General features: G+C 52.4%; 1 protein-coding gene across 1 annotated transcript; it reads left to right on the top strand.

Annotated features, from left to right (window-relative positions):
* Mlycd (malonyl-CoA decarboxylase) lies at nucleotides 1–13516 on the top strand. The gene is made up of 5 exons (XM_090357217.1): nucleotides 1–546; nucleotides 5981–6093; nucleotides 7505–7661; nucleotides 10419–10568; nucleotides 12547–13516. The coding sequence occupies exons 1-5, from the start codon at nucleotides 16–18 to the stop codon at nucleotides 13078–13080; spliced, it is 1485 nt and encodes a 494-aa protein (XP_090213343.1). The 5' UTR covers nucleotides 1–15; the 3' UTR covers nucleotides 13081–13516.

Below are 13516 nucleotides of genomic sequence, written 5' to 3'. Positions count from 1 at the left end.
CTGTCGCCCGGCGCCATGAGAGGCCTCGGGCCAGGCCTGGCGGCGCGGCGCCTCCTCCCGCTGCGCTTCCCCGCGAGGCCGCCGCGGCCCCCGGGGCCCCGGCTGTGCGGCGGGCCCCCGGCAGCAGCGGCGGCCATGGAGGAGCTGCTGCGCCGCGCCGTGCCGCCGACGCCGGCCTACGAGCTGCGCGAGAAGACGCCGGCGCCCTTCGAGGCGCAGTGCGCCGACTTCGTGAGCTTCTACGGCGGCCTGGCCGAGCTGGGCCCGCGGGCCGAGCTGCTGGCCCGCCTGGCGCAGGGCTTCGGCGTGGACCACGGCCAGGTGGCGGAGCAGAGCGCCGGGCTGCTCCAGCTGCGCCAGCAGCCGCGCGAGGCGGCCGTGCTGCTGCAGGCCGAGGACCGGCTGCGCCACGCGCTGGTGCCGCGCTACCGCGGCCTCTTCCGCCTCATCGGCAAGCTGGACGGCGGCGCGCGCTTCCTGGTGCGGCTGCGCGCGGACCTGCTGGAGGCGCAGGCGCTCAAGCTGGTGGAGGGGCCGCACGTCCGGGTAAGGCCCCGCCCGGGCCGCCCGGGGTGCCCGGGACCCGGGATCCGGGGACGGGCAGTCCCAGAAACGCACCCAAGTGACCGAATCAAAGGGTGCCACCTTCCAAAAACAGTCATGCTTCACCTCCCCGCGCTGCCTTCCAACCCTGCGTGTCTAACACACGCCCGACCTGACAGTGCCGGGATTCGAACGCAGCCCTCACCGGGCTTTTCTCCCCGAGGATGAAAACTCCACCGCGGGAGTCGCAAGTCCGTGTGTGGCCTTTTTGCTTAAGCCACGGATACCTGGCTTGAGTTCACTTCTTGAAGCAGTTAGGTGCTTGGCACAGTGAGTTCGTGTTCGATGCAAATAGGCTTTGAGATCTAAGTTCGTATGGCCTGGAAGATTGGCCAGCATTGCAGACAGTCCTGTTAGTAACTAAATTGAAGCAACAGGAACCTGCCCTTCTTGTGAATGGAAAGTGCTGTAAATGTTGCAGACTTTTGCAACATTAAAAACATCATTAATGCACTTTAAGAAAAGGAGCAGTTGAATGACTATGTGCTAAGTCATTTAAGAACTCTCAAAAGTAGCGTAACATTTTACTTTCACATGAATCCTGAAGTAGTTTGACTTGCCCCTGACCGCAGGGCACCTGTAACACAGCTGTGGGGTTCCTTGCCCTGATTATCTGTTATGCTGTGAGCTAACAGTGTCTTTAGAGCTTTCTTGGCCCTTAGCCTTAGATGCATAAACATTGGCTGTGGTTAGGAAATAGGATTTACCCCAGGGATGACAGTGTCTCTGCCTTGATTTCCCTTCTTAGCAGGTTCATTTATAATGCTGTTACTTTGAGAACGCCAGTTGTTTGACTGTGAATCACAATCAGTCACAGATGTGCAGTCTGCAGGGCTCATCTTGCCTGGTTCCGCACACTGCGCCCTGCTCCTGATTGACAGATAAAGGGCAGCCCAGTCATACATTTCCTGAATAGCAAAATGAACAAGCCATGAAGAGAATCCTGGGTGCCATGGGGTGAGAGAAACCGGGAGTTCCTTGACCTACTGAGTTCAGGAAGGTCCCAAGCTTTGGAAAAAAGCAAAGAAGGGTTCCTTGGCTTTCCCTGCCAAGAGGGTCACAGTGGCTAGAGTGAGCCTCAGGGCTTCCTAACCTCCCCTTCTGTTCTCAATTCTGTGTCGCCGTGAGGCTTCTCGCAAAGCTTCATAAGAGATACTCATGGTTAGTTACCATACAGTCTACAATATAGGGACATCTTGGCTGTGACCTTGGGGGAGGAGCTGGTCTCTGGAAGTCTGGAGCTGACAAGTGCTGAGTCCTTGGACATTTTTCAACATAGCTCCCCTACATGTGCAGACTTGCACATAGGCCCGAAGTCATGAGAAATAGAGGGAGTTGAGTAAGGACAGTCTGACCCTTGCCCCTCCACAGAGGCTGAGAATTGGTTGCTCTTTGGTTTCAGCCCCTGGGATCCTGGCCTGATCTTCCAGTGCATCCATTGTAGAAGGCAGGGCTGTTCATGGCTTTGCAGTAGTTGCATAGCATTAAAAAAAAGTTCCTGTCGCTGTCTTATGCCTGTAACCCTAGGTACTCAGGAGACTCAGGTCCAGAGGCCCTGAGTTCAAAGCCCAATAGCGATTCCCCCCAGAAAGTCTGTTACTTCTGTCTTTCTGAGAATGGTAGTTTTTTTTTTTTTTTTCCACCTTAGGAATTATCAGCTGGGCTCTGGTGTTGTAATCTGTTGCCAGAATTATGTGGTGTGTACAGTGTGTACGATACTTTTTAGAGCAGCTTCAGGGTCACTGGAAAAATGAGCAGAAGGTACAGTTTCCCCAGATCTGCCCTGTACTCACCACAAGTGGCCTTCCTGTCGGAGCAGCATGAGTCCACACGGGCTAGTATCTGCCCTTCCAAGGGACAGCCACAGGTTTGGTGTGCAGTCCATGTTGATTGTTTCTTGTACTTTATTGGTATTTTGCATCTGTGGTCAAAAGTTTCTTTCAGAACATCTTCCTTTATGAACTCAGCCTTAGGAAGCCCCCAGAAGTTTGAGACATAGGCTTAAAAGCAGGATCTCCAGCCCTGGGGGCTTCCTTGAATGCTGAGCATGCTCCCCACTCTTCAGGCTGCTTCTACCTGGCCCGGATTGACCTTTGGGCTTGCTAGGTCCCGTGGGGCTCCCCTGGGCTTGGTACTGGGCCTGTCCTCACAGTGGCTTTGGTCACTGACCTTTGTGACTGAATCCTGGGTGGAGCACTGGCTCCAGAGTAAGTGGCAGCCATGCATCCATATTGAGGCTGACTGCACCTCTCCCAGGGAACCAAGTATAGCAATAGACCGGTGCGTGGGGAAGGGAATCTGCTTCCAGGCAGATCTGAGTTTTGCCAGCACTTAGCTCCCCTGCTTCCTTTAGAGTTAATTGAGGCTAGCAGCAAGATTCAGTTGGTGGTGGGAACAGGTCAGCCTGATCTCCAAGGAGTGCTCAGGGGTCTTTGTTGTTGTCATCTTTTCTTTTTAGGCCCAATCCCGGGATGGAACCCAGGACGTTTCATATGCTAGGCAAGCACTGTGCCACTGAGCTACATCACAGCCCTTGGGGATCTTATTGGAGCTTTGTACCTGGTGAACTACAACAGAGGGTGCAGCTAGCCTAGATCTTGATCTCTAACCAAGGGTTGTGATGATTGATGTAAGAATGGGATAATGAGCCAGGCTGCGGTTTATCTCCTCAGATGTTTGAAATCAGGCAAGGCTTCGTTTCTCCTCTCTCCCTCTCTCCCTCTCCCCCTCTCTCCCTCTCCCCCTCTCCCCCTCTCCCCCTCTCCCCCTCTCCCTCTCTCCCTCTCTCTCTCTCTCCCTCTCTCTCTCTTTCTTTCTGCCAGTCCTGGGGTTTAAACTCAGGGCCTGGGCTTGTCCCTCAGCTACTTTTGCTCAAGGCTAGCACTCTTCCATTGAGTCACTTCTGGCTTTTTCTGTGGTAATGAGGAATCAAACCCAGGACCTCATGTATGCTAGGCGAGCATTTTACAACTAAGCCATGTTCTTTCTTTTGTAAAGAAAGAAAAGTGGGCTGGGCTGGTGAAAAAGAAAGAAAAAACTAGAATTAACAGCACAGAGCAGAGTAAGGCTGCCTTCACCATCACACTGTCTCAGCCCTTGTACTTCTCAGCCTGCACTGTGCTCAGTGATGGCTGAATGCGAGTGTGGAGAGCAGAGAACTGCCCTTCTCCCCCACTGTTCATGGATTAAGGAGCATCAAGCCGCGTATTTCCCTTCTTGCCTGTCGTTCAGCCTGAACAGCTGTCGTGGATGTCGGAGCTAGCGGTGACTTCTCACCCTTAACCTAAATTCCAGGCTTTCCTGTCCAGCATCACATGTCACTGCTGTGCTGTCAGCAGCCCAGAATAGACAGATGCACTAGTGAAGCCTCATCAGCCAGACCTTGGCCTTGCCAGTTTGCTCAGAACCCCGTATTTCCTGTTTTCCTGCTGTGACTGTATAAGTACACACCTCACACTGCAGTCAGCCAGTTGTGCCTAAGCACTCAGTTCAGAAGGGCCTAACCTAGGGTCCAGGATTCGGGGAGGAAGACTTAACTATGTTGACGTTTTTCTGGGGGCCTGAAGTGAACACATTGTCAAGAGTGTGAGGCGATCCCAGGAGAATTATGAAGAACCATTGTAGTCATGTGTGAAACAAGCAGTTTCCTACGGAGCCATTCTGTATTCCCCAGCAGTGTCTTCTGTGCTCCTCCCCAGTCACTGGTTCTCCATGTCTAGTTACCTGTCACTTCTATGGTGAACTTTGTCCTTAACCACTACTCCCTTCCAGGCTTTGAGCTCCCCGCACTGCAGTGTCATGTTGTGTTTTAGTAGCACAGTGGGCAAATGGAGCTGTAGAGATGAGTCGGAAATGGACTTTGCCCTCAGAGCTTCCTAATAAAGAAAGGAAGGTTACAGAGTCCAGAGTCCCTCTAAAACAGCTGGGGCCTGCCATCCTTCCCAGCCTTGCGCTCCATCAGCAGCTAATGACTGGACATGGCTTGTGCCCCGACCCCCTCCACCATGAGCTCACCCAGAGCAAGGCGCTGGCCTCAGCACCTCACTGTAGAAAGGTAGATGTGACAGCCTTCCAAGAACCTAGAGCCACGAACCCATGCTGTGACTTGCACTCAGGTGCTAAGGCACCTCCTGACAGGAACTAAATGTGAAATGGTGCTGTTTTTACAGTAATTATAAAGCTGAGCTTTACAGGTGATAACCTTTTGTATCTTAGGAATCTCATACAAAGACTAACAGTAGTCAGAATCTCCTCCTGTGTAGTTTTCTGTAAGTAATAGAGACTCAAATAACAGTGATTTGACAGTGACGTTCCTCAGGTCAGAATCGGGGGGAGCCAGGACCAATTGTGCTCTATAGTGTCCTCAGTAGACCCAGATTTCAGTCTCATTGTGCTTCCTGGAAAAACCATCTCACTTCATCTTACAATGTATTTGGCTCAGGCAACTTGATTCAAAAATATTTTTCTACACGTCTGCAGGCTGAACCTAGTCTATGGGGCCATGACCCCCAGGGGCTTGGATGCAAATGATTAGTAAGGTAAAAGCCTGAGATGGCTGCTTGGTGCAGCCCACCAGGGAAAGAGCCAAGACCAGAGTGGCCAAAGGGCATGCCCGTGGCGTCTTGTGAAGTTCCCCAGAGTGGCTGCAGAGCTTCTCTGTCTACCAGCTCCTTCACCACAATCTGCACACAGCTGCCCCCAGGGGCACTGGGAACAGCTGTGTGTGTGTCTGGCTAGATGACAAGACTAGGAGCAGAAAGCGCCCTTGCACCCCTGGCCCGCGGCAGCAGTGGCCCTGCGCAGCTCCGCCACACAGCTCAGTCTGCTCTGGCTCCTGTCTCCTGCTCTGTTCTTGTGCGGAAGGTTTCGGGGGAAATGGATCTTTAGTAGAACTGATGGCCAATTCAGGAAAAAAGTTCACCAAATCTCCACTGTTTGTCAGCTGCACTGGTATTTTATAAAGCAGGTAAGGCGCTGCCGCTGGAGCTGTGTCCCCAGCATCAGAGGTGTCGGATGAGGAAGGTGGGCCTCTGAGTCAGTGAAATAGAACTGGACGCTTTCGTTAAGAAACATGGGACAGATGGTCTACCACACCAAGAATATTCCCGAGAACATCGTGGGGCTTGCAGGTCTGTGTTAGTGTTTTCCTCAGCTGTAGCTGTCATTGTCACCTGAAGTTCATGTATTTAGTTATTTTAACAACAGGTAGGTGCTTAGTTCAGTCTTCAGGTGTCTGTGGCCTGAAGCAGTGAAGTCCAAGTAGAAGGCTGAGTAAAAGCCAGGTTGAGTTTGAGGTAAGTGCTTCGTGGTGGCCTCAGAACAAGCTGCCCGACTGTCTTCAGTCTTCTGACTCTTTGTGTCCCCTTGGTCTTTACAGGAGATGAATGGGGTGCTGAAAGGCATGCTGTCAGAGTGGTTTTCCTCAGGCTTCCTGAACCTCGAACGGGTCACCTGGCACTCACCCTGTGAGGTACTTCAGAAGATCAGCGAGTAAGTATTCAGGTTGCAGTCTCTGGAACCGGAAGCCAGTGGCCACGCATTTCAGGTGGAATAGTATAAATGTATTCCCAGCATGGCTGTCTCACATGGGGGCAGCATAGGGACACTCGTCGGTTGGTAGTAACCCAGGCTCCGTCTTACATCTGTCTGCCTATACTAAATAGGCCCCTTTGTGGCTTCCCAAGGCCCCACTGCCAGAGTGGTACAAAACCAAGTGTTTGTGTTCGTAATCAAAACATCATTTATCTTAGCCAGTTGCGAAAGGCTCTCTGGACTAGAGTATACACAATTGCAGCATTTCTGGGATACAGGATACCACAGGCATGCCCATGCTGACCACAGTCCACGTCACGCAGAAGCCAGGGCTCGAGGGCCCTGACCTGCGCTGAGCCATGACTGGGGATGGGCGGTGGGGACCGTGTCACATGTCCCCACCACAGATGTCCACAGTCAAGCAGGGCAGCCAGCAACAGCATCCGGGCAGCTTTGTGTCCTAAAACAAGAGCGCCAATTTCTGTGTAAAATATCCTTAGTTGTAGCTTCTCTCACCAATGCTGTTTCACTTGAAAGTATTTTTCAGCTGAATATCAGTGGCTCACGCCTATAATCCTAGCTTTTTAGGGGGCTGAGCCTAGGCAGGGAATTATGTGAAAGCCTTATGTCCAGTAAACTATGCAAACAAAAAATGCTGGAAGTAGAGCTTTGTCTCAAGTGGTAGATTGCTAGCTAGCCTTGAGCAAAAACAGCTCAGGGATAGTGCTCAGACCCTAAGTTCAAGCCCTAGGACCAGCACAAAAATAAAAGTATTTTTCTTAGAATTCTCCAACTGAGATAAAGCTATATTGAAAGGTGTACTTGAGCCAGACACCAGAGGCCCACACCTATAATCCCAGCTTCTTAGGAGGCGGAGATCTGAGGATCACAGTTCAAAGCCAACCTGGGCAGGAAAGTCTGTAAGAATCTTTTCTCTAATAAATTAACCAAGCCAGAAATGAAGTTGTAACTCAAGTGGTAGAGTGCTAGAGTGCTAGCCTTGAGCAAAATAAGCTCAGGGATACAGTCTAGGCCCTGAATTCCAATCCCAAGACCAGCACCAAAATAGTAAAGTTCTAGTGAGTCAGTTAAAGCTGTATTGAAAGGTGTGCTGGACTTTAATGGGTAACAGGCATAGGAATGAGCAGTTGTTGCTTCACTTGTAAGTTAGGTATCTCTTTTTTCTTTCTTTTGCTAGCTCTGGGGCTTGTCCTTGGGCTTTCTCAAGGCTAGCACTCTACCACTTGAGTCACAGCGCCTCTTCTAGCTTTTTCTGTGCATATGATACCAAGGAGTCGAACCCAGGGCTTCACGTGTGCTAGGTGAGCACACTTAGGTATTTTCTCTATCCCAATGATTTCTTTCTCAGGTCTGAGGCCGTGCATCCAGTAAAAAACTGGTTGGATATGAAGCGCCGTGTGGGGCCATATAGGAGATGTTACTTCACTTCTCACTGCTCCACCCCTGGGGATCCCCTGATTGTTTTGCATGTGGCGTTGACCAGCGACATCACCAGCAACATCCAGGTACCTAAAGACAGCCACCTCAGCGCAGCATAGGCAGCCCGCCGTGCGTGTGTGTCTGCACGTCTGCCTGTCTGTGCGTCTGCGCGTCTGTGTGCTGCACGCACACGCATGTGCACGTGCACTCATTTCTTCTTAAAATACAGCACCAGTCAGCCATGCTTGTCCTGTAATCCTAGCGGCTCAGGAGGCTGGAATCTGAGGATTACAGTTTGAAGCTAGCCAAGCCAAAAAGATCATGAGATTTATTGCCACTTAACCACCAAAAAGCAAAAAGTGGAGCTATGGCTCAATTAGTAGAGTGCTAGCCTTGAGCATAAAAACGCTCAAGGACAGCACTCAGGCTCCGAGTTAAAGCCCCAGGACCACCACAAGAGTAAGTAAGTAAATTGCTTTAAATTTTAGTGGACTTTGTGATTGCATGAATAAAATCATCAAATGTGTAAGTGCCAGATACCGACAGGTAAGCAGGGAAACATTCGCTGGCCGAGTAAACTTTGAATCGAGGCAGGTTTAGGTTGTCACAGGACATTTCTGTGAGGTGGAAGACAGTGGTTGTGGAAGAATGGATAGAAGATTGGACACATGGTTCTTCTGTCCATTATTAGTTAAGTGTCACGCGTGGCTGAGAGATTTAGCAAGTGAAGCTGTGGCTCAAGCAGTAGAATACTAGTCTTGGGCTAAAAAGCCAAGGAGTGCAAAGCCCTAAGTTTAAAGCCCAGTACATATACACACATTCCCTCTCTCCCTCCCCCCTCCCTTTTTCTCTCTCTCTCTCACATGCACAGAACATTTGAGAGTCATCCAAAGATAGACTTGGCACCAAGTTCCTGCTGTGGGCCAGTGCTGCAGGGTCAGGGGAGGGTGCCCCCCAGGCTGACTGGTGAAGGGCCACCTGGCAGTCAGTATGGATCCTGTGCACAGCAGCACAGCAGGGCACGGACGTCGCCCAAGGGTGTTCATTCTGCCGTCGGTCCCTGTAGAGTCAATAGAATGCCCCAAAGGGCTTCCCCCATGGGCTCCCTGAGCTGCACATGATAGGGTTTCCCTTTCTGCTTGGCTGAGTCGTGTGCTGTGGCACCTGTGTGCCATGTCTTTCCATCCACCTGTTGTTGGGCACCTTAGCTGATTCTGCTGTTAAAATAAACATGGGCATGCAAGTGTTTCTCTTATATTGATTTATACCCCTTCACATCCCCAGAGTAGTGTGGCAGGGTCATAAGGTGACATTTTTAGGGAATCTCCATGTTGATTTCCATAGTGATTGCACTGATTTAGACTTCCAACAGCACGCTATGAGGTTTTACATCTGTCTGCTCATTTGCCCATTGATTGGGTTATTTACTTTTGAGCTTTTGTGTGTTCTGCACATTAACCCATTATCCATTGGCTAGCTGGTGAAGGTTTTCTTTCATTCTGTGGCTTGTCTCTTGGCACTGGTAACTGTTTTTCTGTGATCAGGGCAAGAGGACCAAGTCAGGTGTGTGGGGTCAGCATAGGCCATTGGGAAGACGACTGGGTGAGAAGGTACCACAAGGGGGGCCCCTGACCCTCCCCTTCTTCACCTGGACGTCTGGGCAAATGAGCAGGTGTTGTCAACAGCAGGAGGAAACTTGGTTTCGGCGTGTGGAGGACCCAGCAGGCAACGCCCTGTCCTGGGACTGGGGTTCCTCTGTGAGGGTGTTGAGTGTGTGTCTCCATGCAGACCGGATGCCTAGACCTGAGAACTGGACACTGAGTGCTTAGGCTGGGGAGAGCCTGAGAATCCGCTGGGCACTTGTGCCGGCCTTGCAGCTGCCCTTCATAGAAATGTCCAGTTGCACACATACTGGATCGTTGCCGTGTATTTAAGGATTGGGGTGGGTTTATACTTGCTGTTGAGAAAAATCAAGGTGACCATTAGCAACATTACGATATGCGTCTTGTTTTTAATATTCTTGGTCCTGACTGAGCAGAAGCTGTGTGTCCTCAGTCCACATTCTGTGTCTTCATCGTAGACGTAAGAGAGCTGCAGCTTAGGGGAGCATCAATCATTTGTTATGATTGTAGAACGAGCAAGGCTTCGACCACCACCCACATCCTGACCAGCCCCACAGGCTTCAGAGGTCGCTGCAGGCAGTGAGGTCTGGTCTTCACATGTGCCCGCTGTGCCACCATGGACAATGGCCTCCAGAGGATTCCGGTGAAAACCCCTACAGTCCATGTGGGGGCCATACATCTGTCCTCTCCTAAGTGACTTTCCAGCCTAGGTCATTTCTTAGGTGGCGTGGTGTCTGTATCACTGCAATGATGTGTTTCCATTTAGGAAAAATGAGGTTATTGGCATGAAGTCAAAAGGAACTTAGAAAAGCCCTTCACAGGTAGACTTTGAAAAAGAAAAATGTTATCAGACTGGTATGGCCTGCTGAGAAGTCTGAAAAACCGAGTTCAGAGAGGAGTAAAAGTGACTAAAGGGCAGAAAACCAGGCCTTTGAAGAAAAGCTAAAGAAATGACATCACGTGTAGCCAATTGGCCTTGACAGAGGCTCTGTGTGGTACATCCAGTGTTGCAAGAACAGATGGAATACGCTACCGTTTGCAGGAAGGCCTGAAGAAGACAAAGAGAGACACCAGTTGCTCCTCCAGCTTGCACAGCGATGCTGTGGGACCATCGCCTCTAGCTTGCAGAGCAGCACTTGGTAGTGTTCTCACTTGCTGAGAACACTACCATGCGTAGTGAGTGCATCCAGCTGCCCTTGGCCCCCCGTCTGTGTTTTCCAGGCCATCGTGAAGGATCACCCTCCATCAGAGACAGAGGACATAAAGAAGATTGCTGCGGCCATCTTCTACTCCATCAGCCTGATCCAGCAGGGCCTGCAGGGCGTGGAGCTGGGAGCCTTCCTCATAAAGCAGGTGGTCAAGGAGCTTCAGGTGAGCACCACAGAGGGCCCTCCACCCGTCACGGCCCAGGCTGAGCCTCGCGCCTGTGCTATTGGTCTCCCGACTGACGGGGGGAGCACATGAAGGGGGGGTGCGCCAACGGCAGGAGGAGAGAGCACCAGGAACCCGGCCGCCTTGTTGGCTCGAGCACAGTGTGGTGTAAGGGAGCCTTGCCGTAGTATAACCTCCCTTCCCTCACAGCCATCCCCGCCAGGATGGCTGTGCACACCTGTGGGCCTCTGGCCTCCAACCCCCGTCCCTGTGGGCGTGGCCAGGCCGCAGGTGCCAAGGCTGATCCAGGGTTTGAAGGTAACATGGTGGCTCCTTTGCCACCTGTGTACCGTGACTGGCATGCCCCAGTCCCCTCAGGGCCTCACTCCTTCCTCCAAGTGCCTCCTGGGGGATAGGAGCGCCACAGTGAGTAGAACCAACCCGCAGGATCGCCGGTTCTGGCCCTGGTGCAGTCTTGGGGGCTGTGGCAGGCTCTTCCTTCCTAGAGGATTGCTAAAACCATCGTTGTTTCGGTCGGAGAGCTTGTGTTCCGTTGGAATGGCCTCCTTACTGCAGGCTGTCCCCAGAGGTAGTAGCATGCCGTTCTGATTAATACAAATTTCATATTTCCTTTTTGGTTTTCTGCTTTTTGTTTTGTTTTACTTTGATGGTACTGGAGTTTGAAGGCAGGGGCCTTACATTTGCTAAGCAGGCACTTAGCTTTTATTGTTTTTCTAATAGGGCCATGCTTTCCCCCCTATTTACATTTGAAGCTCAGCTTTTGTTGGTAGAGATGAAGTCTCTTGAACTTTTGCTTAGGCTGCCTTTGAACCATGATCCTCCTGAGTTTGCCTCTGAGGTAACTTAGATGACAGGGTGAGCTGTCAAGCCCAGCCACTCCTTGTTCTTTGCTGATGGAGAAAGGAGAACACGTGAGGAAAGGCAGGGCAGGCTGTCTGCCCCCAGGCTATTTCTGAGCCCATTTCTAGGAACCACCTTGGTCTCCCTAAGCCCGGCTGTGAGCCAGAAGCCCCCAGGAACCGTGATGGAGCTTTGCTCCTCCACAAAGCCTTGACAGCCTCCCTACACGTCCAGTGAGGGCATGGTTAATGATCAGAAAAGGTTCACAGTATATATAAAACACTTTACAAAGAAAACAAAGACAGAGAGCTGGAGAGTGGCGGTTTTCTTCTCAGTGAGCTTACATTTACAACCTGAAATCGCTGGATTTGGAGAGATAATCCTCGAGATTTGTACAGAGCTTGAACAGTAATGATGAAAGCATGTGACACAGCCTTGCCTCTCCTCTACCCCTCCCACCCCACCCCTGCCCCTCTGGCAGGGCAGGGGCCGGGCAGTCAGCCACCACACACACATTAGCCTCCATCAGGCTTAGCTCTGGAGCAGAGGCGGGCGGGGGTGCAGAGGGAAGATACAGTCTGTGATAAGAAACCACGCCCATCGCACCTCCACTTACACGGGGCCAGCTCTGCTCTGAGCTATGCGCCCAGCCTCTCTTGTGTTCTGCCAGTGAGACTGTGTGTGGGTGGAGGCGCCACTTTCAAGGCTTCCTCAGGACTCCAGAGCCTCCAGGCTTGTACAAGATTCCTCACAAATGTGCCCTAAAAGGGCTGGGTGTGTGGCCTAGTGGTAAGGTGCTTGCCTAACACGCATGAAGACCAGGGTTCCTTTCCTCAGTACCACATATATAGAAAAGGCCGGAAGTGGTGCTGTGACTCAAGTGGTAGATCTCTAGCCTTGAGAAAGTCCAAGGACAGCGTTCAGGCCCTGAGTTCAAGCCCCAGGACTGGCAAAAAAAAAAAAAAAAAAAAAGCCCTGAAAAAAGAAAAACACAGTAGCCCACCCCAGATGTCACAGCTACCCAGCAGGAGAGGCCAATGGAGAGGGCTCCCTCCCCGCACTGCCTCCACTGAACTTGTTTTCCTACCTCCTCCTCTGCCCGCCCCCTGCTGTACAGAAGGAGTTTCCTCACCTGGGGGCGTTTTCCAGCCTGTCGCCCATCCCTGGCTTCACCAAGTGGCTTCTGGGGCTCCTGAGCCCACAAGCAAAGGAGCATGGGAGGAAGGAACTGTTCACAGACTCCGAGTCCAGGGACATCGCCCAAGTCACAGGCGGCCCCGCTCACGAGACCCTCAAGGTCTATCTGAGCAGCAATGAGTGGGTGAAGTCGGAGAAGCTGGTGCACACGCTGCAGGCTCCCCTCATGAGGCTGTGCGCCTGGTACCTGTACGGCGAGAAGCACCGCGGCTACGCCCTGAACCCCGTGGCCAACTTCCACCTGCAGAACGGCGCCGTGCTCTGGCGCATCAACTGGATGGCGGACAGCAGCCCCAGGGGCCTCACCAGCTCCTGCGGCCTCATGGTCAACTACCGCTACTTCCTGGAGGAGACCAGCACCAACAGCATGGCCTACCTGGGCTCCAAGACCATCAGCGCTTCTGAGCAGGTCCTGAGCCTGGTGGCCCAGTTCCAGAAGAACAGCAAGCTCTGAGCCGCCTCCCCGGGCTCCGCTCCCAGGACGGGCGGACGTCTCACTGGAGCCCTGCACTGAGGCACAGCTGTGCTGTGCCACCTCCCGCAGCAAGGTACCCTGGGAGGCTGTGCCCGCTGTCCCCGCTCCGCCTGGTGGGGCGGTGCGGTGCCCAGGCCCCAGGCCACCTCACCAGACACCGGCAGGCAGGCGAGCGCGGATTCCCCTCGGAGCCTGTGCACCCCGCCCGCACAGGGGAGAACATGCTGCGGCCATGTTCTCCACACAGTGCAAAGGGAAAGGCCGTGCTGCGCGTAACCAGCTCGGAGCTGCGTGATGCAGTGGAGTAAGTCAGGTCCAACGCGGAAGACTTTCCATGGCAGGCTTTAAAATTACAGTGATTCAGGTTCACAGTGAACTAAATAGTAAAGAACAGGTTTGTTCAATAAATAAAGTT

Source organism: Megascapheus bottae, chromosome 24 (assembly GCF_031878675.1).
Source record: "Megascapheus bottae isolate mThoBot1 chromosome 24, mThoBot2.hap1, whole genome shotgun sequence".
NCBI lineage: Eukaryota > Metazoa > Chordata > Mammalia > Rodentia > Geomyidae > Megascapheus > Megascapheus bottae.
This window is presented reverse-complemented; position numbering and strand designations above follow the sequence as displayed.